Here is a 25,474-nt window from a genome sequence, read left to right on the forward strand (position 1 = left end):
GATTACTCTGTGATTTATAGGAAAAGGCTGTTCTCTGCAAGTTGAAATCCCATGTGTTTCTCCACCATTGTAAAACAACAAATCTTTGAGTGTGCTTCCAGTTGCATAAATTGCAGTTTTGAGCTACATTTGTAACTTTTTTATTTATTTTTTCCAATGTGATGTCACTGACATGGAAAGTGAGGTCCCCTTGTCCCTATATTCATGCAAGATTTTACAGCTCTTTTCAGAGTGGCTTGCACAGATGATAGCAACACCCTTGTGTTTATAATTTTCTGTCACTTCACTTTGGGAGGATACACCCACTGAAAAGTGCAGCTGTAGGCAGACACTGATATCATTCCATGTAAGTTATATCCAGAGCCCCTGCAGAGAAGGCAGTCCAAAAACTGGGATGACCGAGCAGTCTCTGTGCTCCCATCCACTTCTGATGTACCATGGTGGAAATCAGTGCAGAATTTGGCCTCATATATTTTTCAGTTGATATAGTGCTTGCAAACAGCTTTGCAGCATTGACATTCATCTTCTCTTTTTCATTATTTAATGAAAATTTAGGAAAATTCACCACTTATCTCTGGTAGAAAACAGCATGGACAATGTTAGGGATTTCTGAAATATTCTTATCACTAATTTGGTAGTGTAAATATTACTATTAAAACCAGTTGTCTTTTCCTTCCAGATGCTTTTTCCCGTTGTAATTCCCTCCTCTACAATAGGAGAGCTGCTTTATTTTGTCTGCCAGAATGGTTGAATTGCTTTCACTTGTTTTGAGCAGCAGAGACGCTCTCTTGGTTTAGCTATTTGGCCTTGCTAGAATAGCATGAAGCTGCAAAAGTACATAACTGAATCTAACCTGTTGTCTCTGGTTGGCTTTCTGAAGAAAAAAACCCCACACAATAATTTTGTCTCTGGTTGCCATTATTTGAAAATGCACATATTACCAAGATAAGGAAAGAAAGTGAAGAAGGTTCTGCCTGAAACCATCATACTAGGTTAAGTGAGTAGAAAAGCGCAGATTTCTCATGAACTATTTCACTAGTTGATCTAATAAAAGCCAATCCTTTTGTCTCAGAACCAAAGGTTAAATAGGATGTTGTTAATAATAGCATTACCTGATGATAATAGGATATATATTAAATTAGTATGTTAAAGTGTTACGTAAAGTGGAAAAAAATAATTGAGATGTCATAATGAGTCTTGGTGATAGTTTTGGTGTTGTTACATCTCATATTCTGCCTTGTACCTGATGTGTTTTCTGAGCAATGCAATTCAAGCTAAAGAGAAAAGCCAGACTCAGACTTGAGTTTGCAGTGGTCTGGCAGCTCCCTAGGATGAGTACAACAAAGAGCTAGCTTGTAGTGTTAACAACTTCTTGGCATAATGAAGCAGTGTAACAGAAGCCAGTTTAATATCCAAAGGTTATTGTAAGTTTAATTGGCCAACAGTAGAGAGACAAGCAATCATAAGCTGTATGGTTATTTCTTACTATCGTTGCTGATTTTAGCCATGTAAATCCTTGTATAATTTAGGGCCATGAATGATAAGCTCTGCAAAAAAATACTTTTTATCTGGAAAATAATCCTATTAACATCTCTGATGTTATGTCTGTTCATCTTTGCATAGCATTATTCCTGAAAATGTATATATCATCTTTATTCTAGCCAAAGATAGTTGTCTTGGTTCTGGAAATACTGTATGTTGGACCATTTCACCCAAAAGAAGCTGAACAAATTAGAGCCAAAATCCTGAATCCTCTCTTGTAGCTGGAAATGAATTTGTGTTTCGTTTGTTGAATGTGTTGAAGAATAGAGAAACAACTGAAAATTGGCTCAGATGTCAGCATGCTTGAAATTAATAATAATAATAATAATAGTAATGTGCTGTCTTCCTTAATCCATGTCCATTCTTCCAGTATCACATGAACACTATGCTGAAAGCTGTTCCTGAAAATGTGAAATGGTCCACTTGGAGTTACAGCAGTAGTATTCATGCAGCAGTATATATATTAGAGTGTTTATACTTTGGACTAGTTATGAAGCCAGACTCCTTGAGAGGCTGATGGTCCCTAGCAGAAAAACAACATCCCAGAACATGTGTGCTTTGTGTCGTTTGCTTGCTGGTCACACGGCCTTTGTAACCTGTGTTCATTCTGGGTCAGGAAAGCAAAGGTTCTATCCCTTGTCAGGTCCACATTTAAGAACACATTTTAGATTGCCTTGATATGAGCATATTGTAAAGGCCCAGACTGATTAGCTGTATTTTACTCTGTGTCTCAAATTTCCCATTGATACCTTATGTAAGCCCAGTCAGTTCAGCTTGTTCTCCCATTTCCATACAGCACCCATTCTCCAGCTTCCCTGTTGCCTCTGGGCAGCCATCTCCCAGGCATGTGTCTTTCACTGATATATTCTAAATTAAAAAAAAAAAAAAAAGGAAACAACAACAACAAAGACCAATCACAAATACAGTAAGAGAATTCAGTATAGGGAGGACTTAGAGATGTTCATTCATATTCAGTTAATTCCCTGGGGTCTGTGTTCATGTTCAATAACCAAAATGTCTACTGCCTGAAATGCTTACCAAGAGAGTGGATTTGATGTTCCACAACATTCTTGAAGAACAATTTATAAATTTACAGTCACTAAGAATCTCCTTTGTGAAGTCAGTCTTGACATTCCCCTCAGTAGGAAACAGCAATTTTATTAGGAAGTGAATATATTAAAAAAGCATGAGCTGCTTTGACTTAAATTTGACACTTGAAACTGAATTCCTTTGAATTATTAATGCAAAATTCTTTATAGAAATAATTTGCTGCTAACTTTGAATTATTCAGTGCTTAGATGAACAAATGCATTTATGGAATCATATTTCTTCATGAACAGCAGGCAAGCATGAAGAAGGGTTAAATAGGCATAAATCTGTCATAACTAGGTTACCTGCTCACCTGTAATTACTAGAATGCCTTTTCCTGTAAGACTAAAGAAGTTTGAAATGTGTTTTACCTGCTTTGTGTGATTCTCCTTGTTTTCTGTATGATATATCTTCTTTCTGTATCCTTTTTGCATTTAAGCCTACATAGATATTGGAGGGTGAGCGCTATGAGGGTAGCTGAATTCATTTCATTTCTGCTGTTACTAGTTTCTAATTTTAGAACCCTAGAAGGCTAAATCTAGTGAAAAATATGTTTGTCAATTAAAAATATGCACATTCATACATTTGAAAATGTTATGGAAGCATTTATATAAACATTAAAGTTGGCTGAAGCACGTTTAATAGAGCTTTACATTTGCAACTGGCTTGCTCTTCAGGTGTCATTCTTTTCTAACAGTCTTGGGCAGCTTTTAGTAGTTTGTCCTTAAGATGTTATTTGTGAGTCATTCTGTGGGTGAGGTTATTTTCTGAGAGCCTCTGATAAACATAGAATGATGACTGCAGAAGTACTTCAGAAATAAACGGCAGTTGCCACGCTCTAGTACCAAATCCACGGAGAAGTTGAGTAGCTCACATTGTTTGAAATAATCAGTGATTCTAATTTTGTTCCTGGGTACGGTGAGCAAGCATTTCCTATTACAAGACACACATCAGCACAACCTGATCCATTCCAACTCATCACATATAAAATGTCGCCCATAACAGAGTCTCCCATCAAGTGTAATGTGTAGCGAATGACAGAATGTGTGAAAAGACAAGAATAGCCTTGTGTCACAGCAAATTCTACACCAAAAGCCCCTGGTGAACTAATGATGAAAGATTTCATTGGACTTAAATGCACTAATGAAATGGCTCAATATGGTTGCTCTGAATCTTTTCCACCAGATTTTGTTACAAGGAACGATTTTCAGTGCCTGAATGGAAAAAGATTTCACATGCACAAAATATTATTAAAAGCTGATGTGTTAAAGCTCGAGTCTAAATAATGATTAGTGCCAAAACCTTAAAGGCAACCAACTGCAGCCATTGTTCATAATACTTCAGCTCTGTCTTAAGTTGGAAATTTAAGAAGACTGCAGAGAATTTAAATATATTTGAAAACTGAGCTTGACTTCAAATCAGTGGTAGGTTTACTGAGAATAGGGTATCTGTAAAGGATATTGGCTCTCTCCCACTGAGTTTTCCTTCTTATTAAACTCATTCTGAGCAGAGTTGACCTTTTTTTGACTCTGATGGTATTGATGCCCTTGTACATGGGATGTCTGTGCCAGACATTACGGTCCTGAAAATAACATGTTTTATAGGTGAACAAAATACAAGGCTTATAATTGGGAAATTAGCACCACTTTTCCTCTGAATTGTTGATTCAGTATTTCTGTTAGCACTAAATCAATATGTAGAATACATTTCTAAGATAAAGAAGAGGCCAAGCTTGTAATGGGATTACTAAGGATTTGATATCAAATTCAGCAACATTGTAAGAACAATAAATATTTCCAATATTTTTCCTATCTTACTCTTTAAAGAAAAGAACTGTGTGTTTTAAAACAGCTATTAATCTTACAAATCTTCTTATTAAAAAAAAAAAGGTTTAATTTTTCTTGAAATGCGAAATAGCCAAACCATGTAACTACTTACTTCCTGACTGGTGTTGTAAGAAGAAAATATCCATTCTTGAAATCTTAGCCTTGGCCCCAGAAGCATTCTTCTGAGGAAGTCCTGCAGGTCCCTTAGCAGGCTTGAGACAGCAACCTGTCATGAGAATGGATGCTGGCTGAAGTCTGGGGTCATCACTGTGGCTGTCTGTGAATGCAGAACTGTAGAATGAGTCATACCTTTGAGAGTGTATCGAGGTTTTGGATATGTTGTAAAAAATAAATAATGCTGTAATACTAATGGTTCTTTTACAATAGTTTGGGGGCATTTGTAAATATATAACTTTCCAACCAAATGAGAATATCTGTAGAAGTACCTTAAGTTCCTTGTTTTCCAAATTATTTGAAATTCCTATCCAGATTTCTGACAGACTAATGAAGAGATCAGGTTTCTTCCAAACAGTTTGTGGTAGGTTAAGTAACCTAACAACAGAAGAAGGCAGAGAAATTAATGATTTCTAGCCATTTTATTCTGTCAGGCTTTCTCTTATAGTATAGATGCTCAAGCAACCCATTGCCTTTTGTTGCATGTTTCTTGGCTTTTGTTTTTTTTTTATCCTCATTTCTTATGCTTTGTGGAGTGGCCAAATCAGCACAGATTACCTTTTCAGTACACAGCAAAAAAGCAAACCTAGTTTCTGAGTGTCAGAATAGGAATACTTTAGGGATTGTATGAAGTTATCAACCCTGCTACTACCAGGTTTTTTTTTTACTTTTCTTTTATTGATTAGTTGTTACATCCTTTGTGATCCTCCCAGATAATTCCTATGGTTTCTGACAGTGTTCTTGCTTCATTGGCAGCTCTAGTTCTTAATTTTTGGAGTTTAATTCTGCTAGGAATGTTGTGTAGTATATACTGTGTTGAAGATTATCTTGATATCATATTTATATTGAGGCAGAAGTTCATCGGCAGCCAGTGAAAGCTATTGACAGCTAGTGGCTGTGCATTAAACTGTGTATAATGAGCTGTTGGTTTTGGTCTGAGACAGGACAGTGGATGCTTCCAGCCATGTGACTGAAGCCCAGTTAAATGTTTGAACTGTTATGTTCTTCCTGCCTCTCCCATGCTGGCACTGCGGTATGGTGCTCACACTGCCTCTCTGGGCTACATGCATCACATGGAAAGGGTATTTCAGCTGACTTTCACCATCATTAAATACATGGAAGGAAAATAAAACAGAAGTATTATTTGAAAAACAACAAAGAATGTCTCTTTAATCTGTTTTTGGGGTTTTTTTTTTTTTAATTATTATTAGTAATTTATTTTTCCAGGAAAGCTCACGATGAGAGGTTATCTAGGATTGGAAGCAGTAATCTTAACTTGTCTTTGCAGTTAGGAAAGCCACTTAAGCTTATTTTTGAAGTTAATGTTCTGGGGGTTACTGAAATTACTCAAATGGTGTTGGCAGGTCATTTCAGATATTAGTTATCATGAGGTGAGTGGGCATGGTGAGAGCCTAAGGCTGATGAATGCTCATGAGAGGGAAGCAGCTTCGTTAAACAAAGGGCAAAAGCCTTTTCTCCTGCCCCTGTTACCAATTGCATTAAGTGCATTGTTACCAGTGCACTTACCAAACAGCTTTCCTGCCAAATGTAGGCATAACCAAACCTGAAAAGGAAAAAACTCCCTGATTCCCGATGTCCCAGCTCTAGTATGAACAAGGAGGTGAGAAACACCTGGTACTGGCACTGGAGATGTGTCCTGTGCAGAAGTAATTCTCCATAGGATGTCTCCCGCTTTCTCTGCAGATTATGCACATTGAAAGTGTGCTGCCCCTGTACCTAGGAGCACTCTGATGATGTAATTTCCCAGCACACTCTTTTAAAATACAATAACATAAATCAGTCTTCATGAAAATCTTGTTCGGTGGATAATAATTCATTGTGTGGCTATTTCACATACAATGACACTCTGTATGTCCCTCCAGATTACAGGCAGTCATTCTATAACTAGAATTTAGAGATGTCACGAGTGGCTGAACAAACAAATATTGCCAGTTAATGTTTAAGCTCTCAATTTACTAAAGCATTTGTTACCAGTTTGCAAAAGAGATCAAACAACTGTGAATCATAACCTTGGCTACTAATTAAATGCTTTATTCCCTTCCCTCATTGCAGAAGCATTTAATCTCAGGGAAGCAGGACAGCCTGTTGGGCAGAATTAGATTTTACAGTATAAGCAGAAATTTACTGTGAGGTTTCCTATTGCAGTTGAAAATGTAAAGGAACAAAATATTAACTTCCATTTCTGGCATCGAAGTTCATGTTAGCACTGAAAAAGGACTGATTTAGAATTGCTGCACTGGAAAATCATTTTGGTCTTGTAGCATTGTTATTTGGCTGAATGGTGAATCTCATTTTTATTATCCTGCTGCCTTGTATACAGATGATCCTCTGCATTTAGACAGAGGATGAGGGATTTGGTGTACTTCACTAGTGACCGTGTGCCCCAAAGAAAAGTATTTTACTCAAAAATAATGGACTGTGAAGAACACCCCAGAGGAAATGAAGCATAAAACAAAATACTACAAGCAGTTTTATTGCAAGTGAAGTACATTTCTATTTGTCGTAAGATGTTGTGTGTACATTATTGTATGTATATCTGCATGAAGGTTATGCTGTCACACCTTTAATTGCTAATACCAAATTCAGCTGCACTTTTCTTTTTGGATCTAACTCTGTGAAGTAGGACATAAAAAGATAAATGCTTTATTCTGGTTCTATGGAAGTTGTCCCTCACCCGAGCAGTGATTCAGCAAGGGTTCTCACAATGGGAATACCACTTACTAGCATTGAGCTGACTCAGTTCACCGGGAGTGGATCCAAGAAGGCAGCTGGCCCACTTAGAAGTGAATTTCCATTCTTATAACATGAGCCACAATCTTGCAGTCAAATGTGCACAAGAGGAGACCTGGACAGAGTCTCTGTGAGACCTTGCAGCAAGCATTCGTAAGGAAGGGCCTGCCATACAAACCCGACTGCAGATTCAGGGAACAATGGATAATCATTACTCCATGTAAATGCACATAGAGGTCGGTGGGCCTGTGTTGAAAATCTGCATATAATTAATTTGAAAAGCAATACTATCTTATAGTGCACCAGGAAAAAGTAATTTTTATTTCTGTACTTGTTAAATTTGACAGATTTCTGTAGAAAAAAAAAATGACACCAGCTGAGTGGCAATGTCTACTAGCAGAAAATGCGCGTATTTTGGTCTTGGTTTTGGCTTTCGCAGTTGGAGAAAGCTTGTTTCCCATCAAAAAGTGTGAGCTTTCAGAAAGACTCTTCTTGCCATATTATTCAGAGGACTGATGTCCACCACTGGCAAGTGCAAAATTTCTATTTGCTGAGAGAAGTTCGTGTTGAGGAGTTACCTAAATATTCATAGACACTTCAGACTGTACTTAACAAATTGGACAATACCATGTTATAATATACCAAATACCCAAGCTTTTACACGACTTAGATGTTATTTTTTCATCACATAGTGTGTATGAACATGACCAAGTTCAATACAGGGAGAAAATATTGCCTAAGGATATCCCTACCTATCAGCATTGTTCGTAACAATCTATAGAGAGAAAAGAACATGTGGAATATTTAGGTAAGACCAGCTCTGCTTTGTCTGCTGCTGTGCCCAAGCCATCACTGAAAGTCTGTTTGGCATGAAAACTGAAAATTCTAGAGGTTCAATCATTTTAAAATGAAGAAAACATTGTCGTGTACTTGCCAATATTGACATTCTAACACGTCTGGAGAATGGTAATAGAGTGAGCAAATAGAATAAGTCATCAACATATATTTTATGTATTAGATCTGGTATTTTAATGTTAAGAAGAAAAACCTGTCCTTCTTACAAGCTTTAAAAATTATGAAAGATGGCGAATAACTGTTTTGCTTAATAAACAGGTTTCTTTCATACAAATGTTTCTTTCTGAAAAACAATACTATCGGGTAGTACAAAAAGTTGTACAAATAGCAAATTATTTTGGTTTTAGTTCTCATCATACTTTATATGCGTGAGAAGAGAGAGATATTTGTTTAAAGACCTTCAGGGTTAGTCTGTATTTATGTACAATTCCAGTTCATTTTGTGGATGCGTGTGTGTATGCAGGTTGCATTCAGCTATGGCGGTATCATTTGTATTGTTTAGCATCCATCTACTTGAAAATCTTCAGTATTTTTTAAATGATTTTTGAAAGCCAAATGATTTCTGCTAAGGGACTTATTGGACAAAACTTAGTGAAAGGAAAAGAAAAAACTGAATTCTAATTACGTGTACAAGCTGTGCATGGCTGAATTGGGAAAGATGAGTAGAGAGTTGCTTTGACATAGAGGTTAAGTGAACACCTCTTCTTGCTGTGACATGTGTGCAAACCTAACGTGGGGCAGATAAAATCCTGACTTTTATGGCATTCTTGGGAGATAGGGAAGGTCAAAATAGTAGTATGCTGTACGCAGGATGAATTGCTACTACTTATGTTACTCATCCATGTGCTGTTGAAGCACTTATTGAAGGCTGCTGTTTTACCATCTGGAAGGAGATGCTCCTTCACCTCACTCACCTGCCTTGTTTTTCTCACAGGCTGCGAGAACATCACCGTGCTGCAATTAAAGTGATTCGAAGAATGCAATATTTTGTGGCAAAGAAAAAGTTTCAGGTGAGTGGTGAACAGAAAGCTTCTTTTGCTAATATGCCCTCTTGTTCTCCTGCTCCATTGTTTCTTTTAGAAACTTTAAGAGACTGACACAATTCATTTCAGTAATGGTGAGCTACACCCACTATTCTTTCCCTGCTTGAATAGAGTAGTTGTTTAGCAGCAGGCTAGTCAACTGTGGACACACTGAAAATAGGCTAAACTCCTGAAATGCAGTCTGAATTAAAATGTTATTTTCTGCTAATGGACTTGACCTCTAACCCTCCGTTATCGCTGCCTCTTTCTCACAGTGCAAACATTCTCATATGTCTCCATTAATTCTGAGCTGTATGGTACTGTCATGCTGACTCAGTAGGATTAGAGATTAAAATACTACCTCAGCCTTGTTTCTGTCTTTTAGTCAATGATATTGAAATCCTGATAAGAAACTGGGATGGAAATTTGTTAGTGGATTGGAAGGTTTCTGCACCCTTTTCACTTGTTCCTTCTGCAGAGCTAGCACACCTCCTTCACAGCTTGCGATATAGTCTGTTCTCTTTACTCCTCACCCCCACCAACAAACATTTCCAGCATGTCTTTTCACTTGCTGCAGTATTGCAATACCATGAGTGTTTATCAGTAGCTGATTTAGTCGATTGCCTGGTCTGAATAAAAATTTTGTGACTGCAAACTTTCTATGAATGTGGTTTTAAAATCAGTTTAGTTAATCTCATAAAAATGCACGTGTTAACAGCCTTCAGCTTGATTTAAACCAGGTGAATATACATGTACGTAAGAAATATATAATTTGACTTAAAATGAATTAATAAGGGACAGATTTTGTAGAACAGGCTTCACAGCTGAAAATGCAAAGAAAAAGGTGAGCTTAATTTCTCACATCCATATTCATCATAAGCTTGGCAGTACTGTACAGAAGAGATTGAAAAGCTTTCTACACCAAAAAAGGGTTGTGATAGAGGAGGGATCCTTTTTCTTTCAAAGATATGAAGAGCACAAAGATAAGGAATAAAAAAAAAAAAGATGATAATTAACGATCCAAGTTGCATCATTTCTGTAAAGCAGTGCTTGCTGCTGCTTCAAAGCCTGAATTCTGTCTTCTGCTTTGAAATTTAGCACCATCACCTGAATTTGTAAACAATTTTCTTCTGCGAATCTTTTTATATTTCCCAAAAATGATGAGCCAATTTATAGCTAAGGTTGTCTTACATTCTCCCAGATTTAATTCAGTTGTGGATAAAGTATTCAGATTGTAACTGTTTAGGCTGAAACCTCCCATGATAGGGATTTTCTTGATGGGAACATTTTCAGAAGGTTTCTGCTAGCTGATTTCACTATCATTTTTCCTAAAGTTAAGAAAGCCACAGTATCTGGCTACTTGAAAATAATTTCTGTAGTTATTTAGTTGAGAAGTTCCTTAGTGCTGGCTGGTCAGCACGTGTAACTTGGATAGGAGTGTGGACCATTCAAGTGAGGTGTCCATTGCTATTCCATGAAAAATAGCACGAATGTGGCCAATTTCATTAAACTTTAATTTATTCTTATTCTGCAAACTGACTTTGATCCCTTGGTCTGTGGTAATTACAGAATCACTGCTCCCATAAATTCAGAACATAAAATATTTGCTATGGTATTAGCAAAGCTATTTAGAAACAAGAAATCTACACATTACATATCTACCTCCCAAGTGGTAATTGTCAAAAACAGATTTGGAAAATGCCTGAACACTGTGTGCAACATTATCCACCTGGCAAATAAATGAAACTCCCCTGCGGCAGATGACTTGATAGAAGCTGAAAAAGCATTTCACTGAGTAGAATGGGACTATTCAGTTCCTACTTTAAACTTGTTTGTATTCGGTGTCCCATTTACTAAGCTGGTTTCTCAGTTGTGTTCTCACTTTTTCACCTGCAAAAGACCTCTTCCTGGCTGTCTACAAAACCCATCAACAAGGCTGTCTCTTATCCTTCCTTAGTAGTCTTTATACTTCCTGTATTATTAATATGAGCTGTTAGTAATGAACTAAAAATCTGTGTTAAGATAAAGTGAAATATCTCAAGTCACTACTGAGTTGAAATGATACACTTCTGTTTCTGTCAGAAATAGAATTTTCCAAGAGGGAGATATATGATACTTCTCCATAATTTCTGAATGCAAGGTCATGACCAAGTTTAAAAATTCAGAGAGCGCCAAAAGTACAGTTTTCAAAAGCACCTGAGTAACCTAATGCACAAAGTCACCTTGAAATTCTAGCCACAAAGGTGCTTTTGGAAATCTCTCCCGTAATTAGGAGATAACCACTGTTATTATTCTTTCCTCAAACGTATGTTGTAAATGTGCTTTGTTCTATTATATGCTCATAAAATAATCATAAGAAATTGCTTGGCACTTGTTTAAACATTTTAATAACTATACACTTTGTATTAACCAGTCCTACACAATACCTGAAATTAAGGTAAAGCAGAATATACCTTTTGAGAACTTAATCTTTCAGGTGTATTCAGGCTGTTTCCTGGCAGATACTTGCCTTTGAAACTTTTTGTTCATGTGAAGAGTGGCTTCCTAACAGTAAATTTAGATTTTTCCCTTATCTATTGAAAAAAAAAAAGGAAAAAAAAAAAGATTTCAGCTAAAGTTCATTGAACTGTTAATGTTTAAAGTCAACTGTAAGAAGTAATTGCAAGGTCAGCACTTAAAAGGAGAATTTTTTTAGAGATGCCTTCAACGTTTTTGGGAAGGGGAAGAAGGGAAGGAAGAGGAAAATTTTGCATAATAGGTCTCAGCATGAACCCAGCATGCTTCTTAAACTGTACCAGCTGTTTGCAGGATACACCTGTATGTCTAATTTTGTGTAGACACTTTTTTTTTTTTTTAAGACCTCAATTAATAACAAGCAGTGATGACAACACAAGGACAAATGTCTGCTAGAAAGCAGGGACTTCCTGTTAAAAAAAAAAAAAAGGTAATTAAAAACAAATTGAAACTAAGCAAAGATGTTTCAAAGGATATGAAAAGTAACACTGTGAAGCATCACACATGTATAATTTCCGCTTTAAAAGAAGGGGACAAATTTCTGCTGTATTTTAAAGTTTAGGTCTGAATACAGCCCACATGATGATGCCAGCTTAAGAATCCAGCATACTATTTTGAAGAATTAATGCCTTCTTATGGATGTGTTTATCCTCTTGTAAATGGGCTACAACACTTGCAAAGTCTGTAGGACACATTCACATTGTGTAGGAAAGTTCTACTAGTAGTCAACACAAGTCTTGTGCACAGTTAAGATAAATGGCTCACTGTTAGGGAAGGATTCTGTAGATTGTAGGGAAAACTGTACTTACAAATTGGTTTTCTGGGCTTTGGCCACCCCTACTAAACAAAAGTGAATTTCACATTAGGTCTAAATCTGGTATCTCCATTACTGTCCAACCCTGCAAATAAATCTCAGAAAGCAAATCACCGTTTATTTCCATTAGCTGAATTCATGGGTAAATAACATTTGTCTTCCAATTAGGAAAGTTCCTAAATGTTTTGTGACTTATGTACATGGATACAATTGTTAGCCACCAGGATCCAGAGACCAGGGATTTGATCTGATTTCCCATTGTCGACTTTGAACACTTTTTTTTTTTCTTTCCAGTTCCTTTCCAAAATATGTTTTTGTTTTGTGCTCTTCACCATGGCAAATATTCTTTACGTAGAATAAACTAAAGCTACAGCTTGGAGTTCCATCAATGACATGAGTAACCGTTGCCTGGTTTGTTATGATTTCACTGGAAAATCTTGCATTTAGACACATCACCATATGAAATTTGTTTGTCACAGTATGAATCATGAGTTGTATGTGTAATCTTTTCTAATCTCGGTACTGGGCTGTAGCAAACAATGTAGTTCAAAGTGTCCTTGTTTCAAAGGATCCCAGGCCCATTTTATTTGACTGTTACTTGGTTACATTTCCCAGAAATTCCCCTTGCAGGGATTTCCCTCTCACTGTTCTGCCTCTTGGGAAAGTTCTCTCTGAATGCAGCTTCAAGGGAATGGTAGCAGGCACTTGTACACATTTCTTATTTGATGCTGGCATTTTCATATATGATGAAAGAAAGTCTATCTCATTTAGGAAATTCTTTACCATACGTTAATTAACAGAGGGATAAAGGAGAGGAAAGAAGCTAAGGAAAGATGTGGGACTGGCTTGTACATTTTTCTTCAGTACTCATTCATTGTCTGCTGTGGTTTTGTTTTCCTTTTACACAACTAACAAATTCTGTTGTCAACATGAGCAGCATGAGTATTTTCTCTTGAAAGATCAGCTTTCACTATGAAGTAATTACAGAATAATCAGTACTATTAAATATCCCATCACACTTGGGAACTGAACTTCATTCATAAATAATGTTTACTCCACATTTTCAGTTTTTGTTAATTGGTAAACAGAAAACAGACCGTAACCTATTTAGTATTAGTATCAGACTCCTGCTGAAGAGTATGGGAGGCATAATAAAGCTCTGCATGCTTCTTCCTGCTGAAGGGCTTTTCTGAACCTGGAGTTCTTGAGCTGATCTTGCAGATCTGTCTTCTGTTGATTTATCGTGTAAAGATAGTCCAATATTTGTTTGCTTTTTTTTTTTTTTTTTTGGGGGGGGGGGAGGAGGGTTGTTTGTTTGTTTGTTTGTTTTATAGCAGAACTACATTTACAGTACTAGTCTGTGGATGAGACTTCAGGCTTATGGCACTTTTGGGTCAGGCTTCTTTCTCCGTGGCTATTGGTTATGACTGCAGCGTGTGTAAGCACATGGGTTTCCTGGGAATTCCTCTGTGTGCTCTTTGGTCAAATCAGAGAGTATCTCATATGATCCCGAGATTTGCAGTTGGTTTCTGAGACTTTGGCAGACTGAAATGTAATTTGCTTAATGAAGTGATATTTTATTGAATAAGTAAATATATGGAGAGAGAGTTCGAAAGATGAAGTGCTGAACTCTAGACTTTTAAGAGCAGGTGAAATAAAAGCAAAGCGTAACAGGAGTCTAACAAAAGCTATTATTTAGCTGCAGAACATTGATATTTAGAAGATGTGCAGATTTTAAAACAGCTTAAGGGTAGTATCTGAAGATAACTGTTGCAAGTTGAAAGTAATTTACTTGTAAAATAGCTTGACTGCTATTCTAATCTGATCCTTATCCAGTGTTTCATTTATCTGAACAAGGAAGTGTGATAAAGCAGAGATATTAAACCTCATAAATTGGAAATTGTCCCCTCAAAGACATACAAAAGCATTTACTTCAAGAGATGAAGTGCACTGCAATGCGTTTATATCATGGGAAATTTTTTCTCGCAATTAATTAGAGACTACACTGAAATTTTCAATTGTGTTTTTTGGGTGTCTACTTCAGCTGATTGAGATAGCATTGAAGATGCTGAATTAATAGTTTTTCATTAAACCTTGAACATTTTCTAAACGGTGATCATGGAACAGTTGAGTTCAACATTTTTAGCGCAAGGAGTAAAAACATCAGGAGAATTGGCACCTTGGATTTTCAGAGAGCAAACTTTAATCTGAGTAGAGGGTAAGGAGCTAGTTAGCAGTGTCCTCAGGCAATTGACTTTAGAGGGTTAAGGTTTAGGGGTCCACAGGGAGCAATGACTCTCCATTTGTGGCCACCAAAATTGTAGGAGACCAGTTGTATCCACTGAGTGTTTGTAAGTCCATGGGGCCTGACAGGATTCACATCACAGCACTGAAGGAATTAGCAGACGTTAAAGCTGGACCCCTCTCAACAGTTTACTGCAGGTCATGGGGGTGTTTGCTGACTGGAAGCTAGCCAGCATTATAGTGCTCTACAAGATAGGAATAAAAGAAGACTCAGACAACTACAGACCTGTCAGTCTTAATTCAGTACCTAGAAAAGATATGGAGAAAATTGTCCTGGGTGCTACTGAAAGGCAATTAAGGAACTAAGCTGTTATTAGGCATTGTCAACATGGGTTCATGAAGGAAAAATCCTGCCTTAGTAATTTGATATACTTCTATGACAGGGTCGCCTCCTTTGATAAAGGGAAGGCAGTGATTGTCATCTTTTTTGATTACAGTAAGGCCTTTGAAACCATCCCGAGAATCCTTCTGGACAAATGATCATACTGTGAGCTGAGCAAGTTCACATTGCTCTGGATGATAAACTGGCTGAAAAAGCTCAAAGAGCTGAATTGAATGGGGCGACATCTGACTGGTTGCTGGTCTCTAGCAGTGTTCCCCAATGTGCCCTGGCAGCCAAAAGAGAAAGCAGCTTTTTGGGGTGCACTGAACACAGCATAACAGACCAGTTAAAATACACGATTCTCCTGCTATATTTAGCGTTTGTGTGGCCTTACTTTGCGTACTGCACCTTGAATGTTGTACTCTGTTGCACTCTGTTCTAGCCTGTTCTGTTCTTCTGTAATGTCAGGTGTTACTATTCTGTTGGATGTGTGAAGATTAGACCCTACTCTTCTCCTTCCCTCTGTTTTTCTGTTGTGTTATTCTATCATTGCTTCTTCTCATATCTAATATTATTACTGGTTGGACACCAGTAGGATTAAGACATTTTGAGTTTGTTACTACACTTTGACAGGTTCATTCAGTTACTTCCCACTTAGTCTCAATATTTCTTGGAAAAAAATCATCTTTGCCTTTAATAATTCACAAAAGTATTTTCATTACTAATAGGTTGGATTAAGATCTCCCCATACATGAAATACAAATTACAAACCCAGGGCTTTCTTCCTCATTAGTTCTTGCTCCAATCTTTTCCCAGTAGATTAGAAAGCTGAGCCAGGCTTTCTGCAAAAGGAAATCAGTCATGCACCTTCAACCAATAGTGTGGTTTAAGGTTCACATAGTATGAATTGAACTGAGATCTCAGGCTTTTTGCACCTGCAAAAGAGCTCTTTGCTGGCTGATTGCCGATGAGTATGAAACCAGTTTCCAGAAGACGCTCTAAAATGACCACAAAGTTCTGAGCAAAGTAGCAGATATACCTTCTTGGCCTCAAGTTCAACAGATAATGTTACAAAAGGTATGTAGATCTGCAGTAATAAAAAGGTGGACTAAATCAGAATTGTCATAATTATTCCACAATAAGTATACAACAATCAAACTATCTCAAAATCTAATAAAATGCTAAATGGGCTTAGAAGATGCACAATTTGCTTTTGGAAAAAAATTACTTTCATGTAGATCATTCATACTTATTTGTGGCTTACTGATCTGTTTCTGATTTTTATTTTACAGCAAGCTAGAAAGCCATACGATGTCCGAGATGTTATTGAGCAGTATTCCCAGGGTCATCTCAACCTGATGGTGCGAATCAAGGAGTTACAGAGGAGGTATAACAACTGATAATATTACAAATTCCGTATTGGTAGGACTGTGTAAAAATACAGAATACAAAAGTGGCATTCAAGTGAAATTCTGTATTTATAGAAGATGAAAAAGGCAGAAAGCTTTAAAATCTGATAAGTGAGACTTACTGTTTTGATTATACTTGTGTTCATTGCCTTAGACCAAGCTTACTCTGGCTGTAGGCCATAATCTCTTGAAGTGTTCATACAGAGTGAAATAATATTACCTGCTCTTCTAGAAGAGCATACACTTACAAGCAAACAAAGATACAACAGATGGATGCTGTAAGTAAGCTGTAGTAGATAAAATGATGGAGATAACAGCGATTCTGTTCACGTGGAAAAGCAATGGGCATGGTATAACTTCACAGTGGGTAGAGAAAGCTAAAGACCATTCAAAGTCTAATGCTTGTTCATTTAATGTACCAGTAGTAACTCTTTGATTTTCATGTTGCTTATTTGTGAAGATGTCTCTCCCATTCAGCTCTAGAAGGTGAAGACAAAACTTCAGACTGATAAAAAGCTAAAAATGATTCTCTTTGGTTTGCAGGTTGGATCAGTCCATAGGAAAACCATCTCTTTTTATCTCTGTCTCAGGTAAATTAATATGTTTAGATTTTAATTTATAAAGATGTAATTTGTAGAAAATACTTTTAAAAATACTTTTGATTTTGATGCACCAATTTTAAAAAGTTGTGGCTTGAAGTTTAGGCATCTGAAATAATTATCAACACCTTTTTAAACAGAACTGTTCTTAATTAGATATTTAAAGCACCTGATGTCTTAGTTTCAGCTGAGGTGGAATTGTATTCTTCACAGTGATTGGTATGATACTTTTCGTTCTAGAAGAAAAACAGTGTTGATAACACATTGATATTTACAGTTGCTGCTAAGCAATGTGGTACAGTCAAGGCCATTCTCAGTGAAGGGCCTAAGAAGCTGAGAGGGAGCAGAATTAAGGCAGCTGATTTAAATTGGCCAAAGGGATATTACATATCAGATGACATTGTGTGGAAGGGGTTTTGAAGGGAGTGGGAGTTCTGGCTCTTCTAAGTGGGGGCCTAGCTGGGCATCAATTAGGAGGTGGTAAGCAATTACTTGTGCATCATTTGTTGAATAAATTTACATTTATATATTTGGCATGATTATTAGCCTTTTAAATTTCTCTATCTTAGTAAATAGTTTTATCTCAACCTATGAGTTGTACTTAACTGTTTTTTCCTTTTAATTTTCTCACCTATCCCACTGGGAAAGGGGGTAGTAAGTGAACAAGTGGTGTGATGCTCAGCCACCTGACAGGTTAAACCACAGCACTTACTTTCACTGGATTTTTCAAGATAATGACTCTAATCTCTCTGAGACTCAGCCTGTTTCCAGTAAAATGGTGTGTTATGGTTACAGAGTTCCTATGAAATCAATAATGTTCACATACATCTTTATTATCTTTGAAAAGAAAGTAGAAAAGAAGCCCAAGGTACTAAGTTTGTTTTGCAGCAAGACTGGTTAACCAAAACTCTATTAATGTCATTTTCAAGTTTATTTTTATGTACAGTATATAAGAAGGACAAAAAAACCATTATCCAAGTACAGTGCTCACACTTATTTTTGTGCATAGTGCCAAGTTGTTTTTAAACATTAATTAAAATATTAACTAACTTGGCTACATTTTTGTTCTCACAGTCTAAAGCATAAAACTAAGGTTGAAAGTGCCTTAAACTTAGGGCTATTAAAAGCCATGGCTTGGGCCTACACTATAAAAAGCTGCTTTTAAGAAACAGAACTACCAGCCTGGTAAGGTGTTTAGTTACACTGCGTTGGTGGGCTAGTTATACACACCCTGTTGTGGCTTACTGCTATTTGGTTACACCATATATTAATTTGAAAATGTTTCATGTTCCACAGAAAAAAGCAAAGATCGAGGGAATAACACCATTGGTGCCAGGCTGAACAGAGTGGAGGACAAGGTAAGCCTCAGGTTGGCAGTGAATGAACATACGGTCTATGATTGAACAGAGCTTTCTTGGTAGGATGTGGGAAAAGCTTGGCTTAAAATAGAGTTGAATGACTGTCTCTTCCACGTGATGGAGTGTACTTTTTGTGTTGGAGTGCATTTTTGGTTCTTTCTTGTGCTTTTAACAGAATAAGAAAAAAAAGCAACAGACTTTATTTGATTTTGGCCTCTTTGAGGACTTGCTTGGTTTTTTGATTTTTAATTGTATATATTACACGTCTCAATGCTCTACTTCCTTCCTCCATGATAGATAAAAGACTCTGTTCCTTTAATACTTCGGTATATTACAGTCCCAAGATTTCCCTTTGATCAGTGCTCTGTTGTTTATATAACTCCACCTACAATTCCTTAGAGAACGTGAGAGCAAACCTTATTCTGTCCTGGTTTTCGTTCTCTGTGACAAATGAAATTTCTCCTTTCAAGTGATTTGAAGTCAGAAAAAAATGAGACTTGCTTTATAATTGCGAATTAAGAGTTGTGTTCTGTGTAACCCTTTATTTCAGTGCCGGCTCTGCTTGAAAAATTAGATGGCAGGTAGAGATGATGTCATTTTTTTAAGGGAGAAAAGAAAAATATGGGGCTGGTGGGCTTGTCTATGCTGCTATAAGGGGAAGAAAAGTAGAAGAATTTTTTTTTAAGTATATTGTGGAAAACAGCTTTCTGCCACAACACAGCAGTGTGTGATAACCTTATGATGGATTTGTTCTGAAGAAATATCTGGCAAATATTCTGCAAACCAAGAGAATTATGGATGTGATATAGCAATGGATGCAAACTGATCTTCCTAGTCTGTATTGTATTGTGTGTGACATATGCATTCTGCCATATACAATTCTTTTTAAATATGTTAGACTTGAGTGATTGCACTCACAAATGTACTTCTATCTATTGGAAATGAATGGTATCTTAAAGGGAGCAGGTGACATTTGGTATATAGGGAAACACACATGAGGAGAGAAGTAGAAAACAGGAAAGGATAGCGCATTTTGCACAGAGAAAAATCAATGTGGAGTGCGTGTTTGGATCTGCAGTCAGTAAGTATCCCTACAAATGGATGCTCTTCCTAGAAAGTCTGGATTACGTTTATTCATTTTATCTCCTTAATGCCAACTAGAAGTGTGGAACATGATGAAATGTGTCTTCTGGATTGTGACAAAGAACAATGACTTTTCAGTTTGGACAAACAATTCTCAGATGACAGCTAAAATAGATTCTCAGTGCTATTTCTAAAATCTCCAGCGAGCGTGAGAAAGCGTTGGTGTAGTGCTGCCTCGAAGATAATCTACTTGGGGTTATTAATTACTCTTTTTACAAGTAAATACACTGCGAATTTATGGTGACTGTTGTTTTATGCCTTGTAATGGGACTGTAAAATGCTCCCTGTTTAATTTTAGTATTGCTGGGTTAAATTTTAGCCTTGTTTTAAGTAACAGACCTTTCTTTGTAGTTGCATGAGGTCATCTGTGGTTTCAGAGTTGTATGTTATCTGACCTATACAGCTAGTCCTATCTGCAGGAATTTTATCTGAAAGTAGCTGAAAGGCTAAAAATAGAGAATTTCAGTTGGAGTAGACAAACAGTGGTGTAGATGACAGCACACTGGCACTGCTGAAATTACATTTTTACTGCAGCTGCAGGCAGTGGCCAGAGCTAGATTTTTGATCTCTAAGACTGGCCTTCTCTTTTCTGTACGTGGGATGATTTTATTACGCAATTAATTCCTTTCCAAGCTGAGTGCTGTCTAAAAGATATGTAGGTCAGCTGTTAAAGGTAATTCATGTATTTTAAACATTTAGCTTCATTACCTTCAGTTTTGAAATAGTTTTGCATCTTGAACTTCTGAAAGAGAGATTTTCAGTAGTGCAGGCAACTTCTAACCACTGTTCTGACTTTTCAGACATTTTAAGTTTAGCTTTCTGTATCTCACGGTGGTTCAATGTCCAAGTCATGTTGGGATCAGTCTAAACCTCCAACAGAACTGGTCCATGCCTACCTCTTCCTCTGAGTTTTGCCAAGTGGATGGACAAGGTTGCATGTGAACCATTTCCAATGGTTGTGCACAAATACAAATTGTTTGTTCCAGATGATGCTGTGCTGTCTTGAAACCATTTGAGTGCTTCTGCTTATGTACATCCACTGTCTACACAGGATCTGTTATATGCACATCCCAGAGGTAGAATTCAGTTTCATTTGAAGTCCATTCATGTAGGTTTTTGTGGAGATAGATTTTGAGTCAAGATCTTTTACAAATAAAGCTAACTCTACCTACAGGAGCATGTTTCTGTGACATCATGTCACTCTTGCAAAGCCTTTCTATTTGTAATAGTGGAACGAGTAGATGTGCTTCGAAGGCAAATACATGCCTGGAAGTATGTAAGAGGTGACACTTGAAAGGGACACTTTCAAAATAAAATGCACAAGTGTATTGACAGGAATTATGGCACTTTATGGCACAAATATGACCTTCCATGTATTGAAATCAGCAAAAATATATATATATACATACAATTTTGCCTTCTTTTTAATTTGGAAATGTGCTTATCTGAGAGAGGGAGGGAGAGGGGGAGACTATCAGCAAAACAAACAGTTCCACATCCTTTTTCTAAATCTCTGGAACGAGAAGCTGTATCACTAGTAATATGCATTTATATATACATATACATAATCTTGGAGGAAAATAAATATCCTGTTACATGCAGCACTGCATTTGTAGGATATATTAATCTTGTGTGACAGGTGGAACACTGGTCTTGTAGAGTATATATTTTGTGATAGCATAATTAAAGATAGTTTCCTAATACGTAAATGCCAGGGGGATGAATCAATATGGCAGGAACCTACTCGCAGATACCTTCCTGTTGATTTTTTTTTTTTTTTTTTTGGCATGTAGCTGCAAAGGTGGTGTCATGAATATAACTAAGAGGGGCATAACCTGACATACCTTGGTGGAAAAGCAATAGATTGCAATTCAGTCTGTAATCACAGCATATTTAGACTCCATTGCTGTTTTCTGTTAGTTAAAAAGGCACAAGTGTGAAGTGCTGTTTTCTTTCAAAAGCGTATTGCCGTAGCTGCGTGCTGGCAGTTGCAGGAGGTGGTTCTGCCCACTCCTCAGTCTGACTGGACAGTAGCCAGCTTTTATCCAGAAGACATGAACTGCTTCAGTGTGGTGCCCAGACTGAGCTCCTACCTTTGCTAATGTAGCAATTGTCCATGTCTGTGCATGTAGAGACACTTATCAGGTCCGTCAGGGAATGTAGCTGAACAGGATTACAGCAACAAATCAATTTATTTGTGGTGACCAGCCTTCTTTTTTTTTTTTCTTTTCATCCTGAAACATCTGTGAATGACTATTCAGCCTACCCTCAAGAAACCTGGCCACTGCTGGCTTGCTACCAAAAACAAAATCAAAAGCAGTTTTCCAGATATGCACAGCTGTGTGAGCACACCACTGCTAATCCATATGCAGAAGCCGCTGCGTGCCAGTGGTTTAATACAGGGTGTGCCCAGGAGTTCAATCCAGAAAAAAGTCTGCTATGCACTGAAGAACTTATGTGCCATATCTCCTCATTTCACTGCTTTAATTTTATATTGGCTAATTAACTACAATGCTATTTGGGATGATCTATTCCTTCTGCTGACTGTTAATTTGGATATACCAAGCCCAGCTTGTACTTTGCAGATAATCAGATGGCCTTAGTGCTTCTTTTCTTTTGGGTAATTCAATTTTACACAAGGGCACAGGAGAAAATCATCCAGAATACACAGTGAGGGCAAAAATTGATGCTCTCACAGTGTTTTGTGCCTACATGTCAGACTCCCACAGATGTCACTAAGTCCTGCTGGAGCAGGAATGACACAATTCGGATTTCCAAAAGAACTTAAAAAAGATATATGTTTTGGAGCAGTAAAAGCTGAGCTCTATTCTCCACTAAGTTCTTTTAAACCAGTGCTTAACCTTCTGCAATTATTTGGATGCTTTTTAAAGTTTGCCTTTGAAGAATAGTTACAGGAATCCAAAAATGATTTTCCACGTGTTCCTTTCTACAAACTCAGAACTACTCTTGTATCTAACAGTAAGTACAGTATTAACATCAGTGTTAGCCAAGGTTACTATTAACCTTTTATAAGGGCAGGTAGCAACAGGATGAGGGGAAATGGTTTTGAACAGGAAGAGGGTAGATTTACACTAGATGTTAGGAAGAAATTATTTACTGTGAGCATGCCGAGACACTGGAAAAGGTTGCCCAGTGAGGCTGTGAATGCCCCCTCCCTGGAAGCATTCAAGGCCAGGCTGGATGGGGCTGTGAATAACTTGCTCTAGAGAGAGGTATTCCTGCCTATAGCAGGAGGCTGGAACTAGGTGATATTAAAGGTCCTTTCCTACCCGAACCATTCTATGATTCTGTGATAATAATCTTACAATAGTGTTTTCCAATTACAGGGAGCATTAGTAGTGACAGTATCTACTGCTAAATTTCAAGTTATAGAGATTTAAATGGAAATTTCTGTTTCTAAACGAAGTGTGTTATAGAGACACATGACACCTTTTACTGCAAGTCCAAAAATGCAGCAGGATAATATTCATTGTAAACATGCACATTTGCATGCTCACCTTTGAAAACATGAACCCTTGTCCTCAGAGTAGTAGAAATCCAAAGAGCAGCATGTAGAAATTCATGCATGCAGTGCAGCACTGAAGAATCATTTCAGTTTTTCAGATTTCCTATAAATGCAGATTGTACTGTTTTTACATTAAGCTAAAAACAAATCTATCACGTGCCAACATCTACCCTAAAATAGAACAAATGCTTCTTAAGTTGCCTACTTGAAATCTGAACTGCTCTGCAAAATCAAAAGTGTCTGAAAGGAAGTCTGCTTGTTTGCTGCATTCTTCTGAGTTCTGATTGTGGTAATTTGGTTTTCTCTCTTCCATCTGTGTTGTCCTTGATTGTTAGATGTATAGGTCCTGTGTTCAGTAAAGCCATAATTATATGATGTATACTTGATGCGGTTTTCATTGTGAGTTCTGAGTATGGAACAGCGACGGATAGATAAGTGCAAGGCTTTATCTGAGGTGGCTTTTGTAAAGAGCTGGAGACCTGTGGGTTGCAGTGTTTTCTTCTGGCTAAATCATTTTCTGCAGTTGTTTCATCAGAGCATTGATTTTTTATCCATTGTTGTATCACTTTGGCTGGAGTCCCGTTAATCATGATCCAGCTGATCAGAATAGTCATTGATGTATCTAGGTCCAGCTACAGATTTTCACTTGTTTGGGTCTTTCCTGCAATCAACTAATAGCTCCCTGTTGGGAACAGTTTCATATCTGATCTGCCTAATCTGCAAGTACAGAGTTGCACTGGTCATTCGCATGGATTTGAGATGCGCATTTCCATACAAATGAGAATGAAAGCCTTATTCGCTCCTTGAGTGAATATTAAAGCTGAAGTATTAATTGCTCATTACCATGCCAGACTAAGGATATGACTCACTATCTTTTTAGAATCTGAGCCCTGGTAATTATGGTTTGCAGAGATAGACTGAAGAGAAGTTAAAGTTTAATGTGGTTGTTTACTTCGTTATCCTGCCCCTTGTTGTGGTGACAGTACATACTAACGTGTAGCTGCAAGATTTTGTCCTAGAACCAGTTCCTTTTCCATGCCAGCTTTGTGGGCTGATGCATTAAAGTGGGCATTTTTTGTGGATTAAGCATGTTCTACTCTCTGTATTTACAATCCTAACAGCATGCGTTAGATGTTTTATGTTTTACTTAAGAATGTATTATCTCACCCATCTTTTCTGGGTTCACAAGTGCCAGGGTTCATATTGACAGCTTGTTTACTAAGAAGAATTCATAGCATGTGGCTTACCTCTTAATTTTCCACAAAGTAACTGCTTTACCTTGGTAAATTTGGTCCCATTTTTGTCTACAAAAAGAATTGAACTTCTTGGGAGCAGTTACTGTGCTTCTTGGTGGAACAATGAGAATTAGCGTACATTTGACAGGCTAATTTCAACTGGAAAAAAAAACAAAAAAAAAAGCCTTGACTGATGGCAAATTCATTCATTCCAATGGAAGGAGACATTTTGGCTTTATTTTTAATTGAGTAGTGATGCTGGAGGAAAAAGAAAAGAAAAAGAACAGTCTCCTGATGTTCTGGTCAGTGCTGCGAACAAACTGGTTAGAGCTTTCTGTGAGTCAGAATAGGTCTCTGATGGATGTGTTCAGCACTTTACAAGCTGAATGTGCTCTGGGCAGTTCAGGTATTGAATACTGTCAGCTTCTGCAGTAGATCTGTGAGGACTGGCCTTTCTGGTAACTAGAAACAAATCTAAAAACTATGTTTTAGGATGGAAATTTTAAAAGATATACAAAATCAATAAAAGTCAAAACCACAGCCAAACAGTCGTTAATCTTGTATACAGTACCTGCAGTAATGCAGAAGTGCTAGCCTGGGGGATGCAGAATAATATTAAGAGACATATGGAAGATTAAGTGTCCCTATTAATTTAATCCTTAGTCTTTTTCCAGATGCTGAAGCACAGGCATACGGAAGCAATTTCAGTACTGCGCTTTCTTACAGAGATTGCTCATTTTCTATAAAGCGAACTACAACTAAACCCATCCCTCATTAATATGGCTCATTAGGCAGCCTTAAAATTTTACTGGCTTCTCTCTCACCATTCTGATAATGTTTTGGTGGGCAAGAAGAGGAGAACCTGTAAATTTCCATTTCCAGTACTGATGCTGCAATAAAATAAAAGGCGTGCTAAAAATAAAAAAAATAATAATAATAATTATTTGTTGGAATTCACTGCTAACAGAAGCTTGGGTAGCCAGAGTACAAA

At 37.2% G+C, this 25,474-nt stretch overlaps 2 protein-coding genes across 4 annotated transcripts in view; both read left to right on the forward strand.

Annotated features, from left to right (window-relative positions):
• TSSC4 (tumor suppressing subtransferable candidate 4) overlaps nucleotides 1-839 on the forward strand; it is a 265,206-nt gene extending 264,367 nt beyond the window's left edge. Inside the window, exon 4 of the transcript XR_010623370.1 lies at nucleotides 827-839. The gene's annotated coding sequence lies outside the window, so the exon portion shown is untranslated. The remainder of the gene's footprint in view (nucleotides 1-826) is intronic.
• KCNQ1 (potassium voltage-gated channel subfamily Q member 1) overlaps nucleotides 1-25,474 on the forward strand; it is a 320,180-nt gene that overhangs the window by 201,317 nt on the left and 93,389 nt on the right. For all 3 annotated transcript variants that reach the window (XM_065755204.1, XM_065755201.1, XM_065755202.1), the window contains 4 exons: nucleotides 9,172-9,247; nucleotides 16,506-16,600; nucleotides 17,166-17,212; nucleotides 18,518-18,579. In XM_065755204.1, the coding sequence (XP_065611276.1) occupies nucleotides 9,172-9,247; nucleotides 16,506-16,600; nucleotides 17,166-17,212; nucleotides 18,518-18,579 (280 nt within the window). The remainder of the gene's footprint in view (nucleotides 1-9,171; nucleotides 9,248-16,505; nucleotides 16,601-17,165; nucleotides 17,213-18,517; nucleotides 18,580-25,474) is intronic.

Source organism: Cyrtonyx montezumae, unplaced genomic scaffold, assembly GCF_038088225.1.
Source record: "Cyrtonyx montezumae isolate F1298 unplaced genomic scaffold, pur_monq_1.0 scaffold_10, whole genome shotgun sequence".
Taxonomy (NCBI): Eukaryota; Metazoa; Chordata; class Aves; order Galliformes; family Odontophoridae; genus Cyrtonyx; species Cyrtonyx montezumae.